General features: G+C 42.1%; 1 protein-coding gene across 13 annotated transcripts in view; it reads right to left on the bottom strand.

Moving 5' to 3' along the window:
* LOC124314410 (cAMP-specific 3',5'-cyclic phosphodiesterase, isoforms N/G-like) overlaps positions 1-12,129 on the bottom strand; it is a 102,647-nt gene that overhangs the window by 38,885 nt on the left and 51,633 nt on the right. Inside the window, exon 1 of one of the 13 annotated variants that reach the window (XM_046779566.1) lies at positions 8,478-9,315. The exons of 10 other annotated variants lie outside the window; for them this stretch is intronic. In XM_046779566.1, coding sequence (XP_046635522.1) covers positions 8,478-9,109 — 632 coding nt within the window. In that variant the 5' untranslated portion in view covers positions 9,110-9,315. Of the gene's footprint in view, positions 1-37; positions 124-5,890; positions 5,926-8,477; positions 9,316-12,129 lie in introns of those variants that run through there. 2 more of the 13 variants (XM_046779576.1, XM_046779578.1) reach the window with 2 other exon arrangements.

The raw sequence follows: 12,129 nt of genomic DNA on the forward strand, positions 1-12,129 counted from the left end.
AATACACTTTTCTAGTAGAAATCAATTGAAAACTTACGTTCACGGTCATGCGTCAGACCACGTTTTAAGGAGAGATGTTGACTGCACACGTGATAGAAAGAAACTGTGCTGTCCTGTCTGCATTAAATTGCAGGTTTTCCCGCTAATTTCGCTAGTGTCTTTGGTGCTACTTTTTTCAGTTTTTGTCACCCCTACCCTCTACCCGTGGTGGGGTAAGTACTTTGTTAAGTCTCGCCAAAAAGTAGGGCCACATATACTAGCGAAACTAGCGGAAAAGTGGTCGAGTTAGAAATGCAACTGGCCTCAGTTTTCAATAGTACTATTCTCCTGAAGTCCTGATACTTGCAGACATAATAAACGTTTAATTCATTTCAAAAAGAAAACGCATATTATTTGTTCCAAGAGTAGGGAGTGTTATTATTAAAAAGAGATGAATTATAAGACTCGGAAACGAAATAAGATCTCTCGGCAACACGTAACGGAAGCAAATATTAGCTAACCAGATAAGACGGAATAGCATATAAGAAATACGAGTAGAGGCTACTCTACCAATTGGCAAGACGGACATCAAGAGAAAGGTAAACAAATAATAAAAAAGGAGGAAAAAGTTGTTGATTGGATCAGATCTTTTGAGTGTCGGAGCCGAAGCTTCCGCGTAGAAGAAAAATAAGATCACGGACATGATCAGACGGAGCAAAATAACTTGCAATTCCCCTTGTCGGAGGATGCTGACACAAAGAGAGAGAGAGCAGTGGGCAGCGATACAATACGCGTACGATCTTTTCTCTGACGGCTCAGCTGTGCACTGTGTTGTAGGCTATTCATTTCTTCGGGAGAGAAAGAGATCTCTTTGACGTCATTCTAGCCAATTCAGTCGCAAAGAGCACGTCTCTCAGCCGACATCTTATGTCGGAGCCTCGGTCGGAGCGAAGAAAGAGGAAAAACTTGGGTCACATGTGCCGCTTTTCCCTCTCTCGACAATCAAAGTCAATATAACCGACAGGCTTGGACGTCCGCGCCCGTACGAAAATGTCTCAGGCCTTCTCATATGAGTCTCCTATATGAGAACCGTATGAGTCCCAAAACATAGCTGATTTCTCATATGAGATGAGTCACTCAGTGAGTTATCATTAGATGAGAAATCATATGAGGATATGCGAATTTATTCATTCATCCTCCTCACATGAGTTATGTTTGATGAGATATCATATGAGGATAGGAGTTTTCCTTATTTCATGAAATGCATGTGAGTTTTCATATCATGAGAAATCATATGAGGATATGGGAATTTATTCATTCAGCAACCTCACATGAGTTATGTTTGATGAGATATCATATGAGAATAGGAGTTTTCCCTATTTTATGAAACGCATGTGAGTTTTCATATCATGAGAAATCATATGAGGATATGCGAATTTATTCATTCAGCAACCTCACATGAGTTATGTTTGATGAGATATCATATGAGAATAGGAGTTTTCCCTATTTTATGAAACGCATGTGAGTTTTCATATCATGAGAAATCATATGAGGATATGCGAATTTATTCATTCATCCTCCTCACATGAGTTTTAGTTGATGAGAAATCATGTGAGAGTAAGAGAACTTTGAAACTTCCTTATCTCATGGGAGTGCTTGTGGGTTCTCATTACATGAGAAATCATATGAGGATATGCGAATTTATTCATTCATCCTCCTCACATGAGTTATGGTTATGAGAAATCATATGAGGATAAGAGATTTTGACATCCTCGCTCTCCCATGAGAAAGCATAATATTTTATTTGGGTGTATGAAAAATTAGTGAGTCATCAGTACACATGAGATATCAGCGAGTTTTCAGTAATCCTGAGAAATCAACGTGTTTTCAGCTTACACGAGGATTTAGTGAGTTATCATTCCATTTGAAATTCAGTGAGTTTTTAGTAAACGTGAAAAACTAGTGCTGAGTTCTCAGTAAACAGGAGAAATCAGTGAGTTCACAGTAAATGGGAGAAATAAGTGAGTTCTCAGTAAATGTGAGAAATTAGTGGGTTTTCAGTAAAATAGAGAAATCAGTGAGTTGTCGGTACATCCAAAAATCATGCCATGGGATTATTTGTTCTCTAATTTGTTGAAGCATTTTTAACCGTTCAATAAATTAAATTATTCGCACTATTCTTACATATGATGATCCCAATATATGACTGAGTTAGTCGTGTGGGTTAAGTCACCAATTCTGGTTGTGAAAGACGAAGGTTCAAATCCGGGATAAGTTTATTATTTTCAGCATGCCGTACCAATGGTACGGCACAATATATATGGAAAATTTAACTGATGCAATAGTCGATGCATGGCTGCACCGAAACTTTCATGATTGAATTGAAGCTGCATCAGTATCGAACCTTAATACCCTCAACATTAACGTGATTGTCTAAATCGTTAACCATTATACAATGATGAGGTTATTAACATTGTGAGTAGGAGACAATTGAACTTGAAGAGCGACAAAAGAGTCGTTAGTTCTCTGAATTCCTTAAAAGGCAATTTTAATTTTCTTGTTATCCTAATAATCATTCTTACAACAATTCATAACATATCTGTATCGCCTTGGTATGGCACGACGGCCACCTGGGTTCAAATCCAGATAAAAAAATTTCATTTTGCCAAAAAGCAACTTTTCCCAAGAGCCTATAACAAGAAAGCCATTTATGACGTCTGTGAGATGTCCAAATTATCTTTCCACGTGATAGATGAGGACGACAAGGACTTTAAATTTTTATCATTTTAACTGCTAATATTAATTTAGAGATTTTGAACCAAATACTGTTGAACAGTAAGAGCATATGGTGAAGTTGGTAGAGCACTGAGATACCACTCTAAAGAACGTGGTTTCGTGCCCACTGAGGAACGTTTTTTTTTCTTTTTGCTTAAATTTTCAGAGAAATATTTTTTTCTAACCCAATGTGTATTAAATGTCATTTGAACCCGATTATTCATTTGAATCCGAATTTCCAGGATGCTCAGTGAATGCTATAAAGATATGCCAAACATATTGGGATAAGAGCAATAGATTTCAAAAGAGTACTATTTTTCACGACAATAAACTGAAGTCCGATTAAGAAACTGCAGGAATTGGGAATTGAACCTTATCCTTCCGCATACAAATGCAACGCTCTACATGCACGCCACAACTTAAGTTTGATTCTTAATAAGGTCACATATTTTAATGTTTAAAATTTTATTTTTACAAAAAAATTTATGAGGGGGTGGTATTTTTTTCTAAATTTTTAAAAGTGAATCTTCTTTCTTGGCAACCATGCTTATGTCAGATGCCATATAAAAAGGGTAGATTTTTGTTCAGGAGGTTCACTTGTCGTTCAGGTGTTTGCAGTAAGCGGAGTGATCTCGATCCAGGTATATTTTAAAATTTGTTATTTCATTGTTTAGTCTGTTGGTTTTCTTGTACTTTTAATGTAATTCCTGTATTTGAATGTTTTAAAACTTTATATTTTAAAAATTAAGAGGGGGCGTTATTTATGTTTCTATATTTTTAAAAGCAAATCTTCTTTCTTGGCAACTATGCTTATGTCAGATGGCATATAAACAGGGTCTAATTGTGTCAAGAAGTTCTCTTTTGGTCAAGGTGTTTATTGCAGTTCGCTGTGTAATCTCGATCCAAGTTCTTTTCGTTTTTTTTTTAGTCCGTTAGTTTTCTTTACGTTGTAGCCTGCATCGTTGTTTTGCAAGGGTATGTGGTTAATTTTTTAAAGTCTTTAAGTTAAATTTCGTATTGCTGCTAAAGTAATTTGTTTTGTGATGACAGTACCCATTATTTTTTACATGGTGTTTTCAAACCTTAGTGTCTTCTCTCTCTCTCTAGTGCCTTCGGTCGTTTTGCGTGTCTTGGCAATATTTTGTGAAATTTCATTTAATTTGAATGCTCTAATGTAAATTTCGACACTTGTATTTTTTTGTATGGTAATTTTGATCAAATAAAGATATTGTTACATAACTTCTCAAATTCACGTTTTTTATTTTAAGAATCTGGTTTTCAATCATGTGGGATTGGGGAACCGAACCTTCAGACTTACATATAGTATCCGCTTTGAAATCCGATGTGATACGCTTAAACTATACTCGGATATATAATTGTTTGCATTCTCTGACGACAGATTCTGAGTTGGATTACTCCAGTTTTGACGTAACACTAGTTTCGTACGATTCTTATTCTCAAATAATTCGCATGTGAGAAGCATGGTTTTGGAATTAGTTTTCGCATGAATATAGCATAATTTCTCACATGGTATTCACACAATTTCACGAGATTTAATAATTTTTTGCATATGAGTTTCTCACAATTTCATATGAGTTTTCACAATTTTTTGCATATGAGTTTCTCATTATTTCACATGAGTTTTCACAATTTTTCGCATATTATGAGTTTCTCATTACTTCACATGAGTTTTCATGATTTTTCGCATATTATGAGTTTCTCATGACTTCACATGAGTTTTCATGATTTTTCGCATATTATGAGTTTCTCATTACTTCACATGAGTTTTCATGATTTTTCGCATATGCGAATCTTAAGTATTTTGCATACGATTCTCACACATAACTCACACAAATACTAGGGATGATTTCTCTATGATTTACGGCGTCCCAAAATATCATACATTTCTCATATGAGTCCCGCATGAGTCTCATATCATTCTCAGTGCAAACTCATACGAGACTCATATGAGTCTCATATGATTTCGTATGCAATCTCATCATGAGAAATTTTCGTACGGGCGTCTACACAAAACATCCAAGGGAAGTAATCGGGATTGGCCGAATCTGATTGATCAGACCCTACAGACACCGGGACAAAGAGAATACGGGCTAAACAATGTGTTACGCTGTACTCTACTCTTCTTCCTATTACTTGATTGACTTGGAACTGATTAAGTGAATCGACTTGGAAAGAAACTATACGACATTTCCGAATTATTTTAATTAAACGGGATAACGAAATAGATGGCCTTCTGAATCAGCAAACATTCGTTAAATTTTTATTTTCACGAACTGGAAACGAATTTTTTTTTTTATTCGGAACGGAAAATTTGGAATTCACATCGCCAAAAGTGAAAATAATAGTTGAACAATTTGTTTTGCATCCAGAGACCGAGAGAGCCCTCTCTCCGTCGATTTCCACATCGTTTGGTTGAACATGCGGCGCGCGCAACTCAACTCTGACGTGCGGAAGGTTTCATAATCAATGTATCCATGGATACTCTTCGTTTATATACAGCCAGTCATTGTGTATATTTACACACAGAGAATTCATGCCGCTCCAGCTGATGATTGTTTTCTTTTGAAAATCGAACTTTAAAAAAAAAGACAAGACAAACATAAAATAAAAAAAGCTGTTTGTTCATGTTCACATCTGCAAGATGGTAGAGGCGGATGGTATGTATATACGACGCGCTGACTCTATTCTAGCTAACAATAAGTTCTGTTGATAATCGATCGACGCCTCACAAACAACCCGTGAAAAGTCGGCCGGATATAACGCTCCCTACTTTATTTTTTCCTATGTATATACTGATTCACTCTAGAGCGCACTCCCCCCCTTTGTATTCTAGCATATCCAGGCCGTATGTCTATCTCTATATTGTAACGACCAAAGTGAGTCCCAGCAGCAGCAGGGCAACGTAGTCTGTTTTATGTCATTCCGGGCGATGCAACTACGATACGAAAAAACCGCGTAGGGCGTTTTCACTCGGCACTAATGGCAATTTACGAGCCTGTTCATCAAACAGAGAAAGAAGAATCAATTAGCGCGGATGAATAAACAAGAGAGTCACGCACCCAATCTAAAAAAAAAAAAAAAAAATCTATACATAATAAGAGAATATGATATTTACTTATTGCGTCGTCGCTGCATGGGGGGGGGGGGGATGAAACCACCGTGGAATTCTGGTGCGCATAGGATTCGTTGGTTCGTTCGGGGGAATAAGAGCTGTCCCCCGACCGTATTTGATAGCCCCTCTATAATCTTCGCCGTAGAGATGTCAACAAAACGGTCGGCATTGTGTTGCAAGCCGCTTCAACCTCATAAAACTGCCCGCCGATATTATTGGACGGGTGGGGGTGACCCCCGGCTTATGCCATGAGAACCTCGTAATCGTGTGCACGTCATATCCCGATGCCGCGTACGTGGTACAGCGCAGAATATCAAGCGAGCCGAGAAAAAGTAATCGATACGAAAGGAAAGAGAGAAGTCGTATATATATAGAGAGAGAAGCAGAAGAAGCGCATTTAGGCAATATTAGGTTAAACCTAAAAGCCAGACATGCGAACTCTCCCCAGAGATATTTATTGATATAAAACAGAGAGACATGTATAGAGAAAGAAAAGGCAACTGATTACATCATTCCATTTCGAGGTCGATGTCCAATATTCGGCTCGATGTTCTTTCAGATAAAATAAAGACAAAGCCAAAAAACAAAAAGCAAATCGAAAAAAAATGACAATAAATCCGCTGGGCTCTTTGCCCGCGTGGTCGAATGTATAAGGGTCAGATTAATGGTTGTCTCTGTTGCGACACGTTTTGATTGACAATGTCCAAATGTCTCAGAGTAGAACGACAGACGTCGCTATGTAAATAATAGAAAGGACAATGTTCATCATCAGAGTATTGCGCAGAAATAATTCACGATTGCGTCATACGACTACGACTCGAGTAAGACAACAGCAATATTGAAATGCCTCGAGAGTTTCCAAATTTATAATTGATTCCGCAACAATATTCTAAAAGAATGCGCCGTCCGTTGGCTGCACTGCTCAAACAACAAGAGCGCTAGGGAGGATATAATACAAAAGCGAGCGAGATCCTGCCGGCGACAAAAACGTGCAGCTACGAATGTAATCAAGGTGGGAAGGAGGGTCTTCCCACATCAATGGCGCAGTGTCAGATGAGTGAGTGACACAATAGACTTAATGACATAATCCCTTCTGCTGGCCCATTTTTATTTTTCTCTGGCTTTGTGAATGGAGGCAAAAGTGTAGTTGACATGCACTAGGAACTAATAGAGCTTCTACAATTCAATGGCGTATTGATTTCCCGATGAATTCGGCGTGGATGTAAGCTGGAGTGTGTGGGCTGTGTAGGCTGTCTAGTTGTTTGGTTGGTGGGACTGAGTTGAGTGAGTGGAAGTCGGGTGGGTGGTTCGCTTGTATACAAGAACCTTTCTGCTTCTGCTTTCTGCCGAGCTGTGCAGCGCAGCAGCAGCAGCAGCAGCAATAGTGGAGTCCGGGAGCGTGCACACAATGTTGACATTTCCTTATATTCTTGACGGGGTCCTGTCACTTTGTGCCTGGTTTGTTTGGTTTGCAATTTCCCTCCTTATTTCCTTCCCCCAGGGTCTTTCAGCCTTGAAGATCGCTTTTATCGGCCCACTCGACGAGTGGCCGTTATAAAAAGAGGAAAAAATAAAATTATTTCCCCCCCCAAAAAAATGATCTAAAGAATTGAGGACAACAAACGAATCGTGACATTGACGCTCTCTGGTAAAGGCAGTCATGTTGAAACTGAAAGTTTGCCCTCGTCGCCCGTCAGATTCATCGTTATACGACAGCGAGCCGCTCTCTCCAAGAGATGGCGCACCACGTCGGCACTAGATTGCACCCACAAGGACAAGGAACAACGGGGAAATCAATCCCCGAAAAGATAAATTATGATATCCAGTCGAGCAGCTATATAGTATTGAAACCCCCAACAGCTGAAGGAGCTCACAAGCGCAGACGTGCCGGACGCTGGAAGCAGCTCTTGTAAGAGAGAGAGTGCGGATGCTAGTGATTGGCACGGTGCATTGGCAATTAGTCTTAAGCCTCCCGCTCGTGCGCTTATCCCAACTTTGCACACAACAAACTTGAAAGACAGAAGCGGAGCTGCCGAGTTTTCTTGACTGACCCAGCAACCCACCCAAGGACGTGGAAATGTCAAAGCATTTCTTGATTGTATTTTCTCTTCTCTCCCAAACTTTTAAATCTCATCCCGTCAGTCAGAATCTCTCGACTGGCTGTTTCACCCCTAGAGCGATTGGCCGCCGACGCTGGATGCCTCATTTCCTGTAAACGATAAACGGACTTGAAAGGGGCATTAGATTTGGCGGAAAAGCATCGACAGAGTTCAACCGTTCCGAGAGCCAAACGCTATGCTTGAACTGTCCGTTATATAGTATATGGTCAATAATAATTCGCTCTCTCTCTCTCGGTCCCTTTGAACATTTTCGACAAGAGTGGATAAGCGCTATACACTAAGTCGCATTAACCATAAACTGGAAGCCCACCCACCACGATGGCTTCTCTCCAGCTTAACCGCCATCGCCAGCGTTCGATCGGATGCAGAAAATAGCTCAATGGCATTCAAGGATCCTAGTTTAGGTCCTTCTTTTTACAGCTGCACATACGCACTACTACTACTCTTAATGATATTTGTGGATAATATACTTGTGCTGCTGTCGCCGCCGGTCTGAGAAACGCTGGGCATCTTCACCGCGACGACGTCTAGCCCGTTGGGGGCCACTGTTGCCACCGATAGGACCCCCAGCGCTGCCGAGATTGGACGGACAACCGAGCAGACCCGGACTGAGTCCGGCCGAAGTGGAATGACGACGCGAGAGGACGGAATTTTTGAACAATTTAATCGAGTCGGGCGTCCGGTTGGCGAACGAACTGCATCCGATGGGCGGCTTAAACAGAGTCGTCGGTAAAATCTGTTTGGATTGCGGCAAACTGAAAAGCGACGAGGCGATGGCCGCCGATCCGGGCGGATGCGGAGACGGAGGCGACGACAACGACTCGGACAGCGTCGAGTGATGGGTATTGACTCTGAGGCTGTGCACGTTGACGTGCTCTTCCTGCTCGTGTTGACGACGACCGGCGTTGTTTACGGCGGTGACCAACGACGACGACGACGGAGCCGTCGAAGCGGCGCCGCCCGACACGATTGCGACATTAGCCGCTGGGACGGCGGTCGCTGTGGTCGATAATTCGCCAGGGCTACTGTTATTGGTTTGGTGGCGAACCTTGTCTTTGTTTTTGTTTCGCCTTCCGGACAACAACTCCCACAGCAACATCATGACACCACAACAATAGGTCACGAGCGCGTGACATTCAAAGACAACATTGACAGCAAACACGGCGACCGCTAGTGGACACACGAACCAACGACACCCCCACCAGACAGCCAAAAAGTCACTGGAAACCGATCGAACCACAAATGGAAATGAGGCAAATGACAGAGAGAGGGAAACAACGAGATGGGGTTGTTGGAGGCTCTCCGCCCAGCCGTACACTGACAAGCGCTTTGAGGAGTGCAAGCCGAATGAAACAAGACCAGCCCAGCCCGGCCCAGCTGCTTCAGCTGTGCAGGGAAGAGCGTAGAGGGACAAGTCAGGAAGGGGGAGGGAACAGCAGGGAGCGCAGGAACAGGAAAAGCGCGGACAGGTTGCGTGTGATGTTCTCAAGAGAGTCGCTACTGCTGCCGCCGCCGCCACCGACTCGGCACTCGACACACACACGATTGTTTGCTTCTTCCGCTTCTTCTTTTTCTACCTCCCCTCCGCAGATACCAATCCAATTCCAGGTAGATTGAGAGCTACGAGCGTATCAAACCTGTGTATACGCTTGTTACTTCGTTCTTCTTTTTTCTCTCTCCTATTTTACGATATTTTCCTTCTTCTTTTTGGCGTAGCCGCCCGTTTCCCAATAAAATAAAAGCCCCGCCCACTTGTCGTTTCTACTTAGTATGGGCTATAGGACGCTATTAAGTCGAGCTTACGTGTATTACATTGGGCTGGATGTCACCAGACACTCCCAGAAAACCCAGCCGACCGCCCTCGACGCAGGACGGCAGAAGAGACGAGCAGCCCACTAGAAAAAACTTTCGATCGAAGCCGACAGTCAACGAGTAACAGGCAAGTCAGGAGGGGGGGTAGAGAGGGGGAAGATGGCAAGGTAACCTCCAATATAAAAATCTATAGCACCGTGGTGTCCACGGACGGAAAAAGAAGAAGAAAGCGGAGGCAGCAGCAGCACAAAATCAATCAACTTCTATTATGAGGAGGACGGCCTCATCATCAGACTTTTATATTAACTCGGCGATACGCTTCTCTATATGTAGACCTTCATTAGATGATGAAAGGAATTTTCGGCATCAAACTTTTTCCCGTCTCCACACTCTCTACCCCCCTTTTTTTGTTAAATTTTCCGCAGACTATCCGCACTTGTTCAAGAGTTTGATCAACCAACCGATCGGCAATTATGCTGTTGTCATGGCACAAGTGATCTCAAAAGTTTGGTCCCCCCCTCAAGTCTCAATTTACATGTCATCCATTTCTCATTTTGCAAAATTATCTTTTAAATGAGAAATGGGGTCTTGAACTTTGCCCGCACTGCAGAATAGATTTTATGTCAACTTCAAACGAACTGACATCGACAATTTCGCATTTTTTTCCCCTCATCGCTCAACAGAATCTATTATTCCATCTTCTCTCTTCTCTCTTTTATGTTTTCCGATTTAATGCGCTGCCAAGATATTCATAAATTCAAATACGAAAAAAAGTTGCTCGGCTTCATTTCATTCCTCCTCCCTTCCCGTGGGTGATTGCCGGGCGCCGCCCAACCGTGCGCGTCTCCGTGTATATGTATTAAAAATAAATACCGTACACGATGTACAGCCATATGTACATATACATAACATTTTCACGACGGGCAAAGAAAAAAAGCTGAAAAGAGAGACGTTTGCTTGGTATAAACACGCGCGCGCGCGCCGCGCTTATTGGCCCAAAATGAAAAAGATCTCCCGCACGGGAAAAATGGCCTCCCCCTCGAGCGCACCCTCAAAAAACCATAAATCAAACATATTATCTCAAAGAAAAAACAACACATACGGGGGTAGAACAAATAGAAATCATCTCCTCTACATATCCAGCAATTTGGGGGGGGGGGGGCCCAATGGCCAATAATTCAAAAATAATGATTTTGAAAAAAAGGGCCTTGCACAGAGTTATTAGTTGTCTTGCATAAACCTCCCTCCATACTTTCAAAGCGAAAACAATAAACAGAGATCAAAGACTCGAGTCACGAGTGAATCACGGCATTGTTGTTGCTGCCCCGACGCTGCTGCTGAGCCGCACAGAGTTCGCATTCTCTCTCCATCATCATCATCATCATCTTCATCATCATCCGCTGCGATACACAAAAGCCCTTACCATTCTTTTTTCTTTTCTCCCGAAAAAAAACATACTATATAAAGTCGAACGGCTGCGGGAACACACACAAAAAAAAAGATGGAACACTATATAATAATAACGAACGCGCTGTGCACGGCTTTCGGCTCATAAATATTGAGCGAGCGTGTGATTGTGCCGATGATGGAATCGCTGTAAATTCATTTACCGACAAAACGTGGCGATTACAATGGAAAGAAAAAAAAAAGTGCAGAGCTGCGTTCGCTCGTCGATTTGGGATTCAAGAATATCTGTGGGCGGTCGCCCAGCATTTTTTGGTTGGGAAAATAACGTCAGGGTTCTAACATCCCGACATCAACAGACAAGGGGCCCGGCACCCGGGATGAGATCGAGAACCAAACGGGACGAACGAACGGACATGTGATGGGCTAGACGGATTGGACGGATCAGGCACAACAACCACACAGCCGCAAAATAAAAAAAAAAAATAAAAAAAAGGGCCAGGATGATTGAAATCAGATAATGATGGAGTGGCTGCTGTGTTGTTGCTCGGTGGCGGCTTTAGACATAGGCATCGCTAGGAGGAGGCGGCAAAGCGGCATCGGATTTCGGCTCAATAGACGTGTAGTACATATACGAAGGATAATGGGGCTGTTGTTGTTGTTGTTGTTGGAATTTCATTTGGAAAACCAAAAGAGAGAAAGGAGAGTTGGGCCAAAGCTATCATCCTCCATGTGTGTGTGCAGTAGACATGGCCTCACGCAACTGTTGTATATAACGCCGCACGTCACAGACAAACATAAAAGAAAGGAATGAGCAAACGAAGAGATGGAGGAGAGAGAGAGAAAAAAAGAAGAAGAAGATGGACTGACACATACAGAAGAAGAAGAAGAAGAATAAAGTGCCCA

The sequence above is a fragment of the Daphnia pulicaria genome, chromosome 10 (genome assembly GCF_021234035.1).
Source record: "Daphnia pulicaria isolate SC F1-1A chromosome 10, SC_F0-13Bv2, whole genome shotgun sequence".
NCBI lineage: Eukaryota > Metazoa > Arthropoda > Branchiopoda > Diplostraca > Daphniidae > Daphnia > Daphnia pulicaria.